The sequence below is a fragment of the Molothrus ater genome, chromosome W (assembly GCF_012460135.2).
Source record: "Molothrus ater isolate BHLD 08-10-18 breed brown headed cowbird chromosome W, BPBGC_Mater_1.1, whole genome shotgun sequence".
Classification (NCBI taxonomy): Eukaryota; Metazoa; Chordata; class Aves; order Passeriformes; family Icteridae; genus Molothrus; species Molothrus ater.
The window spans coordinates 6,482,441-6,502,194 of NC_050510.2; the positions used below are offsets into that span (position 1 = coordinate 6,482,441).

Sequence of the window (19,754 nt, forward strand, 5' to 3'; positions counted from 1 at the left end):
AGCAAGTCTGTAAAATTCCTGAAGTTTGTGGAAGATAACTTCTTGTCACAGGTACTCAGTGAACCAATTAGGAAAGATGCCCTCCTAGACTTCTTTGTGACTAGAGAAGGAATCATGGGAGATGTGATGGTGGTTGTCTTGGCCACAGTGATTACAAAATGGTTGAGGTTAAAATTTTCAGTGTAACGAGAAAAAAGTCAAAAGAGTTGATACCCTGGATTTCGAGAGAGCAAACTTTAAGCTACTCAGGGAGCTATTTAGCAGAGTACCCCAGGAATCTGCTTTTTAGTACCAAAGAGTCCATGAGTGCTGGTCAATCTTTAGGAACCACCTTTTAAATGTACAGGAGTAAGCAATCTCATTGTGTCCTAAGTCAAGTAAGCAGAGCAGAGGACCAGCTTGGTTGAACAGGAAACTCCTCCTGGAGCTCAAAGAGAAAAAGAAATGGTATGATCCCAGAAAGCGAGGTCAGGCTTCTCAGGAAGATTACAGAGCTGTGGTTAGTATATGTAGGGAGAAGACACAAAAGGCCAAAGCTCAATTAGAGTTGAAACTGGGCAGTGTTAGGTCAGACAACAAGAAAGGTTTTTTAAAGTGTGTTGATAACAGGAGGAGGTGTAAAGAAAACATTGGACTGCACTTGTTAAAGATGGTCATCTGAATGATAGAGATGAACAAAAAGCAGAGGCATTAAATGGGTTTTTTTTGCTTCAGTCTTTAATGATACTGATAGACCTTGGGCTGCCCCATCCTCTGAGTTGGAGAGCCATGACTGCAGGAACATTGCCTTCCTTTGAGGACACTAAAACTGTAAATTACCAGCTGTATCATCTGAATGTTCGTAAGTCTATGGGGCCTGATGGGATTCATCCTAGAGTTCTGAAGGAGCTAGAGGATGTTATGGCAGGACCCCTCTCAATCATCTACTAAAGGTCTTGGGAGTCTGGGGAGGTGCCTGCTGACTGGAAGCTAGGCAATATTATTCCAATCTATAAGAGGGGCATGAAGGAAGCCTCAGCGAACTACAGACTGGTTAGTCTAGCTTCGGTACCTGGAAAAATTATGGAGAAGATCATACTGGGTGCTATTGAAAGGTATTTAAAGAACAATGCAATCATCGGGCACAATTAATGGGTTCACAAAGGGAAAGTCCTATTAACTAATTTTATATTTTTCTATGATAATGTCAATTGCCTAGTGGATGAAAGGAAGGCAATGGATGTAGTTTTCTTGATTTTAGTAAGGCCATTGATACTGTCCCTTACAGCATCCTTCTGGACAAGTTGTCCAACTGTGGGATGAGCAGGTTTACAGTGCACTGGGTGAAGAGCTGGCTGAAGGGCAGAGCTCAAAGGTTTGTAGTGAATGGACTGTCAATTGTTTGTATTGTTTGTAGCGAATCTGACTGTCAACAAGTCACCAGCAGTGTTCCTTGGGGCTCAATTCTAGGGCCAGTTCTGTTCAATATCTTTATCAATGATCTGGATGCAGGAGTTGAATGCACCATTAGCAAGTTTGCAGATACCAAACTGGGAGTTGCTGTTGACTCGCTTAAGGGACAAGATATCTTGCTCTAGATAGATTGGAGCATTAGATTATGATTAATGGGATGAAATTTAACAAGTCAAAATGCCAGATTCTGCACCTGGGATGGAGTAATGCTGGGCACAAATATGACGTGGGAGAGGAGTGGCTGGAGACCAGCCCTGTAGAAAGGAAACTGGTAGTGCAGGTCAATAGCAAGCTCAGTAAAAGTTAGCAGTGAGACCTGGTGGCCAAGAGGGCAAACTGCATCATGGGGTGCATCCAACACAATATAACCAGTCAGTCAAAAGAGGTGATTATCCCGATGTATTCAGGGTTGGTGCAGCTATACCTTGAGTCGTGTGTGTAGTTCTAGGTCCTACAATTTAAGTAGGATGTTAAGGTCCTTGAATACATCCAGAGGAGGGCAACAAAACTGGTCAAAGGGCTGGAAGGTATGTCCTGAGAGGAGTGGCCAAGGATTTTTGGCTCATCTAGTTCAGAAAAAAAGCTGCTGAGGGGTGATGTCATTCCTCTCTCCATCTTCCTGAGGAGGGGAAGTGGAGAGGGAGGTGCGGCATTCAGTTTGCATGGCCAGGTTTTGGCAACCAGGTTGACTTCTGTGAGATCGGTGCAGGGGCAGAGATCCACCTGCAGCACATGGAGGAGGCCCACACCAGAGCAGATGAATTCCTGAGAGGAGGCTGTGAACCTCTGGGAGGCCCATGGAGAGAGGAGCCCATGCTGGAGCATCCTGTCCTTGAAGGATGCACCCCATGGAAGAGTGACCCATGCTGCAGCAGTTTGCAGAGGACTGTTGCTCATGAGATGGACTCATGTTGGAGAAATTCACAGAGAATTGTCTCCCATGGGAGGAACCCCACACTGGAGCAGGGGAAGAACTGTCCCTGAGCAGTGGGAGAAACAATGTGTGATGAACTGACTATAACCCCCATTCACTGTCTTCCTGTGCCACTGGGGGAGGAGGGTGGAGCTTGAGAGGAAGGAGGGAAGGAGGGGGGAGGAAGGTGTTTTTAAGATCTTGTTTTACTTCTCATTATCCTGCTCTGTTTTTTTTAGTAATAAATTCAATCAATATCTTTAATTTGAGTCTGTTTTGCCTGACAGCATTTGGTGAGTGATGTTTCCCAGTCTTTAACTCATGAACCCTTCATTATATTTTCTCTCCTTTGTCCAGCTGTGGAAGGGAGTGATAGAAAGGCTTTGTTGGATACCTGGCATCCAGCCTGAGTCAACTCATTACAGGTGCTGATCTCTCCTCCCTGGTGTCCACTGAGAGGATACATGGGAATGGTTCAGAGCTGTGCCAGGAGAGGTTTAGACTGGATGTTAAGAAGCATTTCTTTGCCAAAAGGGTGGTCAAACACTGGAAAAGGTTTCCTAGAGAGGTAGTTGATGCACCAAGCCTGTCAGTGTTTAAGGCACTTAGACAATGCCCTTAATGACATGCTTTAATTTTTGATCAGGCCTGAATTGGTCATGTAGTTGCACCAGATGGTCACTGTAGATCTCTTCCAACTGAAATATTCTATTTTATTCTATTCTATTCTAGTCTAGTCTATTTTCATCATCTGGCTCAGGGCTGGTCACACCACAAAGCTGAGATTTTGATGTTGGGGTCAGAACTGAAAGCATCATCCTAGGGAAGCTTGTAAAAACTGTCAGAATTGCCAAGTGAATTTCAATAACAAAATCCTGTGGTGTCTCAGTGTGTTCATAGGCTTTCATAAGCAAGGGGCTAATTAGTCAAGTAAATGTTTTTCTGGGTGGACGAGCTATAGAGAGGGAAATGCATCCATTCAGGATGCACAGAAGCAGAGCATGTTCATTCAAAGAGAGCACTCCAGCCAAGTTGTCTTCCCACAGCCAGGGATTGTTCATTGCTACAGAATGCATATGAAGTGATGGGAAATAAGACATTGCCTTGATGCTCCTGGACCAGGGATAGATACATGCTGGCACTGCAGATGCTGTCTCTGGCCTAGTTCAGTTTCCTTTTGGTTCCATTTTACTCTTTGGAGGAAATGGACCTGGCCGATGTATACAGTGGTGATTGCCCAGACTGATGGTTCTTTGTGATCCCTCTACCCTAGTTGTGAGTCTCTTTTGCAGTGATAATAGCATGTTCCTCTGTGGGTTCTGTTGTAGAGGAGCAGTGCTGCTGAGGCAGAAAAGCATAATTCCAAACCTTGGAAATGAATTCCTGGTGTGGACAGGCATTGTTAAGGACTCTGCTTGTTAGCGTTCAAAAACACATAATCACATAAGCGATTATACGCGGTGCTTTTTATTCAAGAGCTCTGGGAATCGGGGTAATTTCCACCCAAATCTGATTCCGACCATACATTCGAGGTGAACGTGTTTTATACTCAATCATTACTGTGATGGTTTCACAGGAAATGTGTTTTTTAGGATGCTGTGTTTTGGCCAATGGATATTCAGACTTTAATATTGGCATTTAACCTGGCCATTAGGACATTGGACACGCCTCTGAGAACACAGGGTTAAAAGCAGAGCTCTCCCCTGGGAGGGTCCTTTTGGGTTTCCACGGGAAAGAGTTCAGGTCTCTCCCCCGGCCCAGCTGCTGGCTGGGCAGGGGGAGGGGAAAAGCCATGTGGCCGGGAGAGGTAGGCCTGACCCCGGGGGTGGAAGGGTGGAAGAGAGAGAGAGAGACATACCGGGAGCCATTGGGCAGCCCCCCCTGAGAGACACAGAGAGAGAGAAAAAGAGAGCCGCTGCCTGAGACTTTTACCTTGAAACTTGATAAACATGGGCCTGTGCCGGCAGCACGGCTGGGAAGGAGAAGAAGGGGGGGATGCAGCCGGCCACTTGCAGGAGCTTTTAACCCCTTTTCGGAGAATGAGAACTTTAAAGAACATTGACTTTTCCTAGAAGATAGAGTGGAAGATGAGGAAGGAAATGTGCAAGTGTGAGAGAGGTCTGGGCGAGTGAGAAATAGTGGAAGAGTAGAGAAGAATCCTAGTGGGAAGAGATGATGGAGTGGCTTTTGCTGGACTCTTTTTGTACAGCCATGGACAGAACCATGTTCCTTGTGATACAGAGACTGCATTCTAGGGGGAGGCAATGCCTCAGAACCAAGAGGGTTCAGTGTTGGTGCCCCTCGGCCCCAGGGGGTGAAAAAATATGGGGGGGACAGGTGTCCCAAAGGAGAGATTGTGGGGGGGACAGGTGTCCCAAAGGAGAGACTGTGCCTTTTTTGGATCGGGACAGTGCATCCTTAAAAAGACAACCCTAGAAGCAACTCTGGTCCGTGTTCAGTGGTGAGAGCACTGGATATGAAAGGAAGAGGTCACGACGGCAGATGTACTCCGGGCAGTGCCACGAGTGACATGGAAACACATGAGGCTTCAGCTGTGTTTCCAGGGGAAGCCCATGGTACAAGAAGGACTCCTCTCCTTTTGATGAACTGAGGATTGATTGTTTGAAGAGTGGTGCTGGACTAAGTGTTGGTGATTTGGGAAATAGATGTATTGTGTTGGAAATTTGGTGGGGGGAGGAGGAAATGTATTTGTAAGGTTTTCATTTTCCCTGTGTGTGTTCCTTTTTATCTGTAGTTGGAGTGTAGTTAATAAAGTTTTGGGTTTTTTTCTTCCCTAAGTAGGAGCCTGCTTTGCTTATTCCTGGTCACATCTCACAGCAGAAACCAGGGAGAAGGTATCTTCATGGGGGGCACTGGCATTGTGCCAGTGTCAAACCATGACAATTACATAACTTTCATGTTAATTATTAAACTTATATTGTTCTATTGTATACACAGATTTCAGCTAAACATAGCCCCCTTTAAATTTCCAACATAGTTTCTCATGATTCTTCTTATGGTTATATAATAATTATATTTAATTACTAAACAATCACCACATCTAACAATTATATCTTTTATCATACTGCTTACGCAGGTGCAGTGATCTGAGAAAACACAAAGCCCAATATTTTCAAAGACTATTTTTAACATTTTCCAGGGCTCCACTATCATGCTGGTATGTCTTTAATCATCCCCATCTCCAGGGGCAGGGGCAGGGATGCAGTCTCTACCAGTTTCCAGACCTTTCTAGTCACTAGGGGGAAAGGAAGACACATCTCCAGGGATGGACTTGTCTCCTTTTAAGATGAATGTCTAACGCAGAATGGAATAAATCACTCTTTGAAAATCACCTTCCTCTTCTCTGGTGGTCTAGGAAGCCCTTTCTATTTGTTTGCTCTAGAGCCCAGCTTTGACATTGTTCTAGCAGAGTCCTCTGGTCCAGGACCAGAGTCCAGATCCTCAAAGGCACCTCAGAACATTTCTCACCTCCTGCTGTTCATGCACATGAATGTCTAATGTCACTGGAAGGTTACCCACAAGGATAAGCTACAGTCATTATATCAACTTGTAAGAAAAATAGGGTCTGGTTTTCATTTAAAGAGTTTAAGTAGAATTTTAACCATTTGAGCCTGAGCTAGTCCAGGTGGCTTGGCCCTTTCCCTGACGTGAACTGCTGGTTGCGTGTTCCTTCCATGTGGGACCTCATATGTTCCAGTGCTAGACTGCACCACCACAGAAGGCAATATCTGGCCATTGCACCATCATTTAACATAACATGTCTAATCCCATGCCTTCCTGCAGCCAGCAGATTGAGGGTCTGTGGTCTGACAAGGGGAGGCTTCCTTGACCCTTAGTGTGGGAAGATTTACTCAACCCTTAGTGTTTAATTTGTCTGTCAGCATCCCAGGAAAGTTGAGACCCTTGTGCCTGACCAGTTTGTCAGCGTCCCGTTAGAGGGATCCTTCACTGAGCTGTCCTATTAGATAGGAGTGTGGTTTGACTGACTTAATTAGAGTAACACATCAACAGCATAAGGGAGACCCCTCAGCAGGTCTTTCTCTTTATTAGTGCTACCGGCTGCTGGCAACTGCCAGTGTCCACAAAGGATTCACACAAACAGTTTATGTAATAACACTCTATTAATATAAAATCATGACAGGTTGTCAAGGTTTAGGGCAAATTTGGAGGAGAATTTCCAAATTAGGGCTCCTCCAGTAAGCCAACCCACACAGCCCCTCCCCCCAACCAGTTCGGGAAGGATTTCTCGGAGAGGAGTGGAAAGAACCTGTTTATTTAACAAGCACAGCACCCCCCAGCACACAAAATGAACAATACTGGATGACACCACTCTGAAAAAAAGATGACAAATTCAGAAAGTCTCTCTTGGGGGGTGGTCACTCTGTTCTCAGTCCCTCCGGTGCTGGGGCTGCTGCTGCAGGCCAGAAGGTGCAGGATCTTGGTGTTTCTCAGGTCCCAGTCCGGAGCAGGTTCGAAATGATCAGAAAAAGGAAAGGAGAAACCGTCCAGGAAGAAATTGGACAGTTTAGCTGAACTAGCTAAAGAGCAAAAGCAAGCAGAAGCGAAGAAAGCAAGAGTGAGAGAGCAAAAGCAAAAAGCAAAAACAGCAAAAGCAAAAGCTGCAGTCTCTGTGTCCCGCCAGGCTGATAAGAAAACCAAAACAAAACTTTCCCTCTTCAGAGCCGGTCTTAAAGGTACAGAACATAATATCCAACATTAACAGAACACATGAATGGGGATACAAGCATCATAACGTCACCCTAGGACATTCCACCCCTTATCCCCATATCATCAGCATACTACCACACATCATGCATTTATTCACACAAAATTTCCATCTGCTCCCCCAAAATTTACAAGCAATACCCATCATGCCCTCATCACATCCCCACACTGGACCACTGAATCCAGGCCCTATACTACAGAGCGGCAGGATTTCACCCCTTTCACCTTACTCACTCAAAGCTCCATCTATCACTTGCTCAGACCTTCGACACTTGCACATCTCCTTCTCTATCTCCCACTTGCCCAGACCTTCAACACTTACACATTTCCTTCTATCTCATGTCTGTATGGTTTAATGTACAGGCAATGGCAGTAACATCCAACAAACAGTGATATTGCATATCATTCTCACCCCACAATCAGATCTCCCTGTGGTACACATCGTGTTGTTCCATCTCTTTGCATTATCCACCATGTGCAACCTGGTCCCTGAGCAAAGACAACCCCACGAATGGGTTTGTCTGTACTCAAGGCAGAATTGACCCACACAGTCTTCCCTAATAAACCTCTGACACGTACCACTGGGACTTTATCTCCATCTATTACATTCAGGGACTCAGACTGGGCAGGACCTGCTCGGTTGGTGGAACCTCGGGTGTTAACTAACCAGGTGGCCTTTGCTAAATGCTGCTCCCAATTTTTGAAAGATCCCCCACCCAAAGCTTTTAGCTGGGTTTTTAGTAGTCCATTGTACCTCTCCACTTTGCCTGCAGCTGGTGCATGGTAGGGGATATGGTACACCCACTCAATGCCATGTTCGCTAGCCCAGGTGCTGATAAGGCTGTTCTTGAAATGAGTCCCATTGTCTGACTCAATCCTCTCAGGGGTACCATGTCTCCACAGGATTTGGTTTTCTAGGCCCAGGATGGTGTTCCGGGCAGTAGCATGAGACACAGGGTAGGTTTCCAACCATCCAGTGGTGGCTTCCACCATGGTCAGCACGTAGCGCTTGCCCTGGCGTGTCTGGGGCAGTGTGATGTAGTCTATCTGCCAGGCCTCCCCATACTTGTACTTGGACCACCGCCCACCGTACCACAGGGGCTTCACTCGCTTGGCCTGCTTGATGGCAGCACATGTCTCACAGTCATGGATAACCTGTGAAATACTGTCCATGGTTAAATCCACCCCTCGGTCTCTTGCCCACTTATAGGTGGCATCTCTGCCCTGATGGCCTGAGGCATCATGGGCCCATCGAGCTAGAAATAACTCTCCCTTGTGTTCCCAATCTAGGTCTATCTTGGACACCCCTATCTTTGCTGCCTGGTCTACCTGCTCATTGTTTTGGTGCTCCTCATTGGCTCTACTCTTGGGGACATGGGCATCTACATGGCGGACTTTCACAGGTAGCCTCCCTATCCTGGTAGCAATATCTTTCCACTCATCAGCAGCCCAAATTGGTTTTCCTCTACGCTGCCAGTTAGCCTTTTTCCACCTCTCCAGCCATCCCCACAGAGCATTGGCTACCATCCATGAATCAGTGTAGAGGTAGAGCTTTGGCCATTTCTCTCTTTCTGCAATGTCCAGGGCCAGTTGAACGGCTTTGAGTTCTGCAAGTTGACTTGATCCACCTTCTCCTTCAGTAGCTTGTGCAACCTGTCATGTGGGGCTCCATACGGCTGCTTTCCACTTCCGGTTCATCCCTAAGATGCGACAGGAACCGTCAGTGAAAAGAGCATAGCGTGTTTCCTCTGGGGGCAGTTGGTTATATGGAGGAGCCTCTTCAGCCCATGTCACTGGTGTCACTGGTTCTTGTTCTTCATCTGTGACACCAAAATTCTCACCTTCGGGCCAATTTGTAATTACCTCCAAAATCCCAGGGCGATTCACTTTACCTATATGGGCGCGCTGAGTGATAAGAGCAATCCACTAGCTCCATGTGGCACTGGTGGCATGGTGAGTGGAAGGAACCTTGCCTTTGAACATCCACCCCAGCACCGGTAGTCGGGGTGCCAGGAGGAGTTGCGCTTCTGTACCAATCACCTCTGAGGCAGCTTGGACTCCTTCATAGGCAGCCAAGATTTCCTTCTCTGTTGGAGTGTAGTTGGCTTCCGACCCTCCGTAGCCTCGACTCCAAAATCCCAGTGGTCGACCCCGAGTCTCCCCAGGCACCTTCTGCCAAAGGCTCCAGGACAAGCCATGGTTCCCGGCTGCAGAATAGAGCATGTTCTTCACATCTGGTCCCGTCCTAACTGGGCCAAGAGCTACTGCATGAGCGATCTCCTGCTTGATCTGGACAAAGGCCTGTTGCTGCTCAGGGCCCCAGTGGAAAGTGTTCTTCTTGCGGGTGACCAGGTAAAGAGGGCTCACGATCTGACTATACTCAGGAATGTGCATCCTCCAAAAGCCTATGGCACCTAGGAAAGCTTGTGTCTCTTTCTTATTGGTGGGTGGAGACATCGCTGTGATCTTGTTGATGACGTCTGTAGGAATCTGACGCCGTCCATCTTGCCACTTCACTCCCAGGAACTGAATCTCACGAGCTGGTCCCTTTACTTTGCTCTTTTTAATGGCGAAACCAGCTCCCAGGAGGATTTGGATGATTTCCTTTCCTTTCTCAAACACTTCCGCGGCTGTGTTCCCCCACACAATGATGTCATCAATATATTGCAGATGTTCTTGAGCCTCACCCCTTTCTAGTGCAGTCTGGATCAGTCCATGGCAGATGGTAGGACTGTGCTTCCATCCCTGGGGCAGTCGGTTCCAGGTATACTGCACTCCCCTCCACGTGAAAGCAAACTGAGGCCTGCATTCTGCTGCCAGAGGAATGGAGAAAAATGCATTGGCAATGTCTATAGTGGCATACCACCTCGCTGCCTTGGACTCGAGCTCGTACTGGAGCTCTAATATGTCTGGCACGGCAGCACTCAGTGGTGGAGTCACCTCATTCAATGCACGGTAGTCTACAGTCAATCTCCATTCTCCTTCAGATTTTCGCACAGGCCAAATGGGGCTGTTGAAGGGTGAGTGGGTCTTGCTGACCACCCCTTGGCTCTCCAGCTCACGGATCATCTTATGGATGGGGATCACAGCATCTCGAGTGGTTCTATACTGTCGTCGATGCACTATGGAGGTGGCAATTGGCACCCGTTGCTCTTCTCCCATCAGACATCCTACTGCAGATGGATTCTCAGACAGCCCAGGCAAGGTGTTCAATTGCTGGATGCCCTCTGTCTCTACAGCAGCTATCCCAAATGCCCACTTGAGTCCTTTTGGGTCTTTGAAATACCCACTTCGAAGGTAGTCTATGCCCAAAATACATGGGGCCTCTGGGCCAGTCACAATAGGATGTTTCTTCCACTCATTCCCAGTGAGGCTCACATCAGCTTCCACCAAAGTGAAATCCTGGGATCCCCCTGTCACACCAGCAATAGAAACAGACTCTGTCCCCACATGTCTCAACGGAATTAATGTACATTGCGTGCCAGTATCAACCAAAGCTTTATACTCTTGTGGTTCAAAGGTTGTTGGTGATAGTGGCTGACTGCAAAAATATACTTGAAGAAATATGCAGGTGTCGTGGTTTGACACTGGCACAATGCCAGGCATCCACGAAAGCTGCTCACTCACCCTTCCCTGCCACAGCTGGTCAGAGGAGAAAAAAAAATTAAAGAAGAGTGCATGAGCTAAGGACCGTGAGAAAATATTTCAACCAGGCTCAACTTAAAGTTGCAAAGTGAATTTATTACTAACAAAGTCAGAGTAGGATAATGAGAAGTAAAATAGGCCCTTAAAACATCTTTTCTTCCCCCAGCCCGCTCTCTCCTTCCCACTGACAGGGCAGGGAGACAGGGTACGTGGGTTTGGTCAGGTCATCACCCGAGGTTTTCTTCCGCTGCTCACGGAGAGGAGTCCTTCCCCTGCTACACTGTGAGGTCCCTCCTACAGGAGAGTGTTCTCTGCAAACTTCTCCAGTGCGGCTCCAATCTCACAAGCAGCAGCAGTCTTCCCAAAACTGCTGCAATGCGAGTCCCTCCCACGGGCACACAGTCCTCCCAAAACTGCTGTGGCATGGGTCACTCTTCCAATCGGTGCAGTCCTCCAAGGACAGGCTTCTTCAGCCTGGAAGCAAGGGCCCTCTCTCTCCACCGGGTCTCCCACTGGATCACAGCCTCCTCCAGACATCTACCCATTCCAGCATGAGCATCTCCCCCATGGGCTGCGTGTAAATCTCTGCATCCTCCATGGATCCCCATGGGCTGCAGGGGGACAGCCTGCTTCACCATGGTCATCACCATGACCTGCAGAGGAATCTCGGCTCTGACACCTGGAGAACTTCCTGCCCCTCCTTCTTCACTGACCTTGGTGTCTCCATGTTGTTTTCCCTCACATGTTCTCACCTCCTCCTCTTCTCTGACTAGAAGAAAAAATTGCACGTGGCCCACTTTGTTTTGATTTTCGTCTTAAATATGTTATCACAGAGGTGTTACCAACCTTTCTAATTGGCCCAGCTTTGGCCAGCAGCATGTCCATCTTCAGAGCCATCAGGGATTGACTCTGCCAGACATGGTGCAAGCTTCTAGCAGCTTCTCACAGAAGCCACCTCTGTGGCCCCCCTGCTACAAAAAACCAAGCCATGCAAAACCAACACAAGAGGCAAGCTCTTATTTTCAATAAAATGTTTAGCACACGCATAGAGTATGATTCTTACCCAATAGGCATCCATATGGGGGAGAAGACAGGTTCAGCCCATCAACTGATCCCAGCAGTTATAATGGAGTCTTCCCTAACTTTTCCCCCATCCTCAACTGATTTTTATACTATTTCTTTGTGTTTATTGTGTTTAGATGAGTCTTGAGTGACTCTAGTCAGGCATACCTTTGTTACTGATTGGTGTAAAATTCTTTAGCTTTGCTTTTAAAGATACAGTCAAAAAGAATATAGAGCGCATGCCCAGTGAGGGGTGGTCATACCTTGGAGGCAGGTAACTTTGGGATGGAGGTGTGCATTATTATTAGGCGTTAATAAAGCAAGTTCATTTAAGGAGAGGAATTTCCCCACAGTTGCTGGCTCAGCAGTAGGATGTCTTCCCCTATTGCCCCTGACTGACAGGTGTTATGTGGTTTATCAGTTGTAAAGTATCATTGAGTTCCCTTCCCTGCAAGGATTTCCAGAGTCTGGCCATGGTTTCTCCACTCTGCTCCAACCCTCCATTCCATCACCCTTTGCAGATGTGTGTGTATGGGGAATCATCATGGAATAGGTTTCAAGTCATGCCAACCACATTCCATCCAGGGAGCAACAAGTGATTTACTGTATAATTTCTGTACTGTTATAACTCCTGTTAAGATGCCAATACAACTCTTCAGTTTCTTCTAATTGTATCTCCAGTTACCTGTCCACAGGGTCCTCAGTCATTTTCCTACAGTCTCCAAGGACTTAGTTTTCTTCAGTACTACTAGGAAGCATCCAGCTCTTGGAGTCATGTTTTTGAAAAGCAGCTGTATCTTTCCTCTTCCCAGACTGTTAGAGAAAAGGTTCTTATCTGGGAAGCCTGGACACAGGTGGTGGCCTGCCACTTACCAACTTACACATCCTGTATATATATATATATCCATGTTTAATTTAGTTTCTAGCTTCTAGTGGGAAGAAGTGAATGTGTTTGAAAACCAATTTTATTTAATATGGTGCTAAATAGAGACAGTTACAAGAAGTTTGATGTTTGCCATGAAAGGAGTTTGAATATCATAGAATCATAAAACAGAATTATAGAATATGCTGAGTTGGAAGGGACCCATCAGGATCATCTAGTCCAACTCCTGGCGCACACAGAACAACCCAAGAATGACACCATGTGCCTGAGAGCTTTGTCCAAATGCTTCTTGAACTCTGTCAGGCTTGGTGCTGTGACCACTTCCCTGGGGACCCTGTTTCAGTGCTCAACCACCCTCTGGGTGAAAAACTTTTTCTTCATAACTAACATAAGCCTCCCTTGAAACAATTTCAGGCCATTCTCTCGAGTCCTGTCACTGATCACCAGAGAGAAGAGATCAGTGCCTGCCCCTCCACTTCCCATTGTGAGGATGCTGAAGACCACCATGAGGTCTCCCCTCAGTCTTCTCTTCTCTAGGCTGAACAAACCAAGTGATCTCAGCCACTCTTCATAAGGCTTCCCCTGTAGACCCTTCACCATCCTTGTGGCCCTCCTTTGGATGCTCTTCAATAGATTAATGTCTTTTATATTGTTGTGCCCAAAACTGCACACAGTACTCGAGGTGAGTGCCTTACCAGTGCAGAGGGGGACAATCACCTCCTTTGGCTGATGATGCTGTGCTTGATGTACCCCAGGACACAGTTGGCCCTCCTGGCTGACAGGGCACTGCTGACTCATATTCAACTTGCCATCAACCAGGACCCTGATGTCTTGAGAAGGCTGACCTGGAACAGAGACTAAACAGAGTGAAAATAATAAAGTAGGTGTTTATTAAAAGGCCTAAAAGGATACACCTTGGGCAGTACAAGAGCCTGGCCAGGGCTACACCCAAGATAGACCCAAAATGGTCACAAAATGGATGACCAGTTACAAAGTTTTACACTTTTATAAGTTTTGGTCAATTTTCATATTGGGGTAATTGTCCAATTATAGCTTCAGGTTATGAAGTTCCATCCTCCTTGTTTGCTCTCTTCAGTTCCCCGTTGTTTATGCTTTTTGGGCCTGAAGCTTGTAACAGTTGTTCTTGGTTCTCAAGCTGGAAAAGGATTGTTTTGTCTAAGTACCCTGTAAAGAGAGCTTACAAACACTTAATATGAAGCTCAGAGCTACATACCTAGGCAGCACAGAATCTGAAAAATATAAAAAGCTAAAACTTAAGGCATCAACCCCAAGGTCCCTTTGCCCTGTGCTGCTTTCCAGCCTCTTGTTGCTTAGTCTATAGACACATCCAGGGTTGCCCTATCCTGGTTGCAGAATTCAGCACTTGTTTGTCACTGTCATATTTTCTGAAAAATCGCTTTGCCCAGGATTCTTCTCCTGGGAAGCTGAGACGCCTCAAACAAAAATGAAAACAATAATTATCTGATTCACTTCTCCTCTGTTTTGCTGCTTTGGAATGTGGTTTGGACATTGTTTACCAAGAGGTGCTTGCTTTATTGGTTTCATGTGAATTGTTTTTACTTAATGACCAATCACCGTCCAGCTGTGTCAGGACTCTGGAAGGAGTCACGAGTTTTTCATTAGTCTCTTTTAGCCTTCTATCTGTATCCTTTCTCTATTCTTTAGTGTAGTTTAGTATAGCATTCTTTAATATAATATAGATCACAAAATAATAAATTAGCCTTCTAAGAACATGGAGTCAGATTCATCATTTCCTCCCTTCAACGGGAGTCTCAGAAAATACCACACTTGTCCTTGTTAAACTTTATATGGTTGGTGATTTGTTGAGGTCTCTTTGCAGGTCCTCTCTGTCCTTAAGGGAGTCAACAGCAAACTTACTTAGTATTCCTTTGAGTCCTTGTCTTGGTTTGAAATAACAGGCATCTGCTTAAGGAAGGCAGGAGCCTCCCCTGAATTGGAAAATATAAACCCTCTCCCTCTGAATTATTATGATTTTGAAATTAAAAGGCTCTCAGGCAAAGATATGGGAATAGGAATAACAGTTCTTTACTAGGAAAAACTAAAAATACAAATGCAATAGTACAAACAAAAAAAAACAGCACTGACAGAGTCAGAATACCACCTGACACCCTGTTGGTCAGGGTGTTGGTAGCAGTCTGATTAAATGGTGGCTGCAGTCCTCCTGGAGTGACAGATGTGGTTTTGTTGAAGCAGTGATCATGTAGAAGGGTGGAGTTTTCCTCTGAAGATCCAGTGGTGGTGTAGATGGGCCTAGTCTTCCTCTGGGAATCCAGTGGAGAAAAAAGCTGCTCCTCTAGGAATCCAGTGGGAATAGGCTGCCTGTGGTGTTCCAAATCTCAGATTATATTTAGGTAGGAATGCTTGGCTCTTCCCTCTGGGCAGAGCATCTCACAATGGGATGATGTAATTCTACCAGTCATGCAGTGAGACTCAATGGCCCATTAACAGAAGATATCTGTCTGGAGGGAGGATTGGTTGTGGAAGAGATAAAGAAAGCTCCACAGATAGGAATAGAATACACACACCTATTTCCAACTGAAGACAGTCCTGCATCCTAGTCATTAATGACAATATCGAAGACAACTGGGCATAGGATGCAGCCCTGTGGAACCCTACTAGTGACCAAACTCTAGTCTGATTTAACCCCATTGACTCTCTGTGCCCAACTGCTGAGCCAGTTGTTCACCCATCACGTAACATGGTTATCCAGCTGTGTGCTGGACATTTTGTCCAGAAGGATATTATGCGACACAATACTAAAAGCTTTTCTGAAATAAAAAGAGATTGCATCTACTGGCTTCCCTTGATCAGCTAGGTGTGTTATCCTGTTGTAGAAGGAAATCAGGTTCGATAAGCTGGACTTTCTCCTTATGAAGCAATGCTGGCTGTGACCAGTGCTGTGTTGTCCTCCATTTGTCAATACCTCCCAGAATAATCTTTTCCATTATTTTACTGGTCACTGAACTGAGACTCACAGACCTGTAGTTTCCAAGGTCCTCCTTCTTGCCCTTCTTGAAAATCGGGACAACATTAGCTAGCTTCCAGTCAGCTGGCACCTCTCTGGATTCGCAAGACTACTCAAAAATCATATTTTCATCAGTGCTGGAGTTGCCTGAATTGGCACTTTGTATATCTAAATCCTCTGCTATGCTGTACCATAGAGTACAAAACTAACTGAATTAGGCTGCCTACAAGTAGGCATAATGGGGTGGACTCAGTGTTTGAGGAACTTTGGTTTTCAGGGGGATTTCAGTGGCAGTGAAAAATGCTGTGCTGACAGATACTGAAATTAAATCTTTCTAGTTAGTCAAAACCAAATAGATCCAGCTTGGGAACTACAGACTTCTTTACTCCTCTCCAAGAGGGACTGGAGATTGAATTCTCTTACTCATTTAGTCCTTATTTCTTCTGAGATGGACTTTAACACAGCTGGTCATGAGTTTTTTAGTTTTACTCATGAGGCAGACTGGTCCACTTGGAACTCAGCTGAAACTGCAAATGTGTTTCATACAACACCCCAAAGTCATCACATGGAAATTGTTTTGGACTACTGCGAGAGCAGGCTGAATTTGAACTGGCAACCCACCCTCTATATTATATTCTCAGTATTATCTATCATATAAGCCAGATGTTGAAATCTGGTGTTTTCTGGGGTACTTACAGTACCCCGGAAACTAAACATAGCACACTAAACATGCTTCCAAAGTTTTGTCTAGGTTTCAGCCATTCAAAACACTGGCATGTTCTCTGTTCCCTCTGAATGTGGGTGGGAATGGACTCACCTAACAGTCAGAGAACAGACTGCAGAACTTTTAGTTTAATTATTGTTTTGTTTCATTTTCTTTCTCAACAGGATCCAACAGCTGCATCTATTTTGGACAGAGATTGTGGTATGAGAGGAGAGACTGTAGCCATGAACTGTAAGCCATCCCCACTTCAAGTGAAATTAGGTGAGTCTTTGCTGATGGAGAGTAAAAAGGCCGAATCCAAGGTCTGAAATATGGTGAGGTGCTTGTGGGACCATATGGAGATCTTCATGTATATGGCTGAGCATGCCAGCTCAGCTCAGACAATTCCAGAGAACTTTATCGGTGTGATTCTTCTGCAAATATGCAAGGGCACTTTATCACAGGCTGTGGTAGAGGAAGAAAACTATGCCTTGAAAGGAAGATATAGCTTTTTAAACCTACAGATTTTTATCAAGGGTTTGGGTAGGAAAAGAAAGAATATAATATAGAGGGAGTGTATAGAAGAGAAGACAGGATAACTGCAAACAAAAGGGAAAGGATCAGAGACTTGGACTACCAGGAAGAGCAGTGTTACTGCAAGCTGGAGGGTTTGAAGGTTTGTAAAGGTTTACATAGAAATACTCATGCTATTTCTGAGCAATATTTTTGAATTTCTTGAAGCAGAATTATATTAGCACAATAGTCTACTTCCTCACAAAGCTAATGCTTACAAGAGGACAGCAATCCACACATGACTGTCCAGTCTCCAAAATCTGAGCCTCTATTGTGCCACCAGACTCAAAGACCTGACAGGGGAGAGATCAAAGGAAGTGTACATTTTGCTCTGAGCATGAATAAAAAAATGGGAATCTAAGTCTTGAAAATTTCACATAGGGGCAGGAAGCAGTCCCCTGGTTATCCTTCATATCAGAACAAATGACACTGACAGGATGCTGCTGGAGCTGGTTGAGGTTGACCTGTTGGAGTGGGTCCAGAGGAGAGCCACAAAAATGGTCACAGGGATGGAACACCTCTTCTATCAGGAAAGGTTGAGAGAGTTGGGGTTGTTTAGCCTAGAGAACAAAAGACTTTGGGGAGACCTTATTGCAGCCTTTCAATACTAAAAAGGGGGCTTATAAGAAAGATTGGGACAGACTTTTTAATAAGGCCTTTAGCAACAGAACCCAGGATAATGGTTTTAAAGAGGGTAGATTCAAACTAGGTATAAGGATGAATTTTTTTTTATGATGAGGGTGGTGAACCACTAGAACAGGTTTCCAAGAGAGGTTGTAAATGCCCCATTCCTGGAAACATTCAAGGTCAGATTGGATGGGACTCTGAGCAACCTAGTCTAGTTGAAGATGTGCCTGCTTATTGCAGGAGGTTTGAATTAGATGACCTTTAAAGGTCCCTTCCAACCCAAACCATTCTATGATTGTATGCCATGCTAGGTAAGGCTCTGAAAGAAGTGGGTGCCCAGATGTTCAGTGGAATAGCTCTGACCACTACCAAATGAGTGACAGGGAAGTGTCTCTGTGACCTTGCATTAGAAAGACAAGACACACTCTTGTTCATGCAGTGAAAAAAGGTCCCGGTTTACTCACACATCCCATTCTATAGAGTTTTACAAACATATCATGCCAACTTCTAATAGGTCAGTAACTAGATGTTACCCTGTAAGGATTGGTCAGTTCACCAAAGATGCCTACGTGCTGGCAAGTGTCTGTTTTTAGATATTGTTTGCATTTTTTCTCTTGGACGGTTCAGAATAGTTTATACAGGTGCAAGTAACAGTCCCAGTCCTAGAATTCTTTCTCAGGCAAACAAGCTGGTTTTTACCATTACAGGATTCCATTCTCAGGAAAGGTTGACAGATTTCTCACTGGTACAGTTGATTCAAGTTAGAATTCAGTCTGTGAGGCTTTTACAGGCCTGCTGTTCAGCCACCACAGGTAAGGTCAGCAAACAGCGAAGGTTTGAAGATATGGGGAAGTTTGGGCATTGGTGTATAATTATGAAGACGTTCTCTGATAGATAGGTTTCACCTAAGGGCCTGGAGTACTCCTGCAAACACTGGTGTTGGCCTCATTTCTAAGAGAAACCTTAAAGAAACACCAGGAAAAAGCTGGGAAGTGCTTGTGAAATCTCAAGGCTCTGACTGAGTATAAATTGAATAATCACACAAATCTGGTCATCACAGTGCAGAAAAGAATGTCACAGAGTAGGCCCATGGACAGCAAAGGAAAATAAAGTGGCTGAATAAGCAAGATCTTGCTGGAAGAGTGGCTAGGGAGGAGAAGTCAGAAAGATGAATATGTAAATGTAGCAAGATTATGCAGCAAAGTGCAGGACCTTGAGCTACTGATACAGGATATGAGTGAATGCATTGGGACAGTAGATCTTTCCTGCAATCTCAGTGATGAACACTCTGAAAACCAGTGGCTGCTTTTCAGGAAAATGCAGGGAGCAGCAGTGTGTATTAATAACAGCACAACTCGCAGTTTAGTAAAAGATTATCACTTCCAGCATGCCATATGCCACCATGATCCTTTTTCACTGCCAAAAGAGTTCTGTAATGTTTTTAGAGAGATAATTGCTACTGCAGCAGTTGTTTTGTATAATTTAACATCAGGAATCAGGTTGGAAAGCAATGAATTCTATGACTGGTAAGTCTGAGATGTTCTTGTATTTCTAGGCACTAAAAATAAAAATATTCTCCAGAAATTCACTAACATGTCAGGAAATGGTGCTATTATAGACTTGGCTTTGGTAAGTCACAAAGATGATATAGAAGACTTGATCATAGGAAATAGTTTTGGATTCAAGGACAACAAGTACAATCCACGCAAATTAAATGAAAAGATAATTTGAAGTAGATCTATAACAAAAATAAGTTTTATAAATTAAGAGTTCAAGCAGAGTCAGGAAATGAAAAAGCCCAGGAACTCAAACACATCAGGTGGTGTTGAAGGAGAAAGTATCAGGAAAAAAGGACATTGCTAATGGAATTGTCCAACAGCCATTTCATTTATATGTTCGTTAATGACTTTGACACAAAAAACAAGTTGGGAAAGAAAATTTAATCATAACAGCAATGATAAAGTTGCAGTAAGAAGTCCACGGGCAATCAAAAGAGAGTTCAGGGCCTTCGGACAGCTGGTTAAGGGATCAGGAGCACAAGTTTTTTTTTGCCTCTATCCTTCCAGTTGCAAGGAATGATGTTGGAAGAAACAGAAAGACTCAGCTGATCAATACCTAGCTATGTGACTGCTGTCACCAGCAG

General features: G+C 45.1%; 1 protein-coding gene across 3 annotated transcripts in view; it reads left to right on the top strand.

The window, feature by feature from the left end:
* Positions 1-19,754, top strand: part of LOC118701559 (protein FAM219A-like) — a 297,459-nt gene that overhangs the window by 98,924 nt on the left and 178,781 nt on the right. For all 3 annotated transcript variants that reach the window (XM_036406237.2, XM_036406238.2, XM_054517785.1), the window contains exon 2: positions 16,597-16,693. In XM_036406237.2, the coding sequence (XP_036262130.1) occupies positions 16,597-16,693 (97 nt within the window). The remainder of the gene's footprint in view (positions 1-16,596; positions 16,694-19,754) is intronic.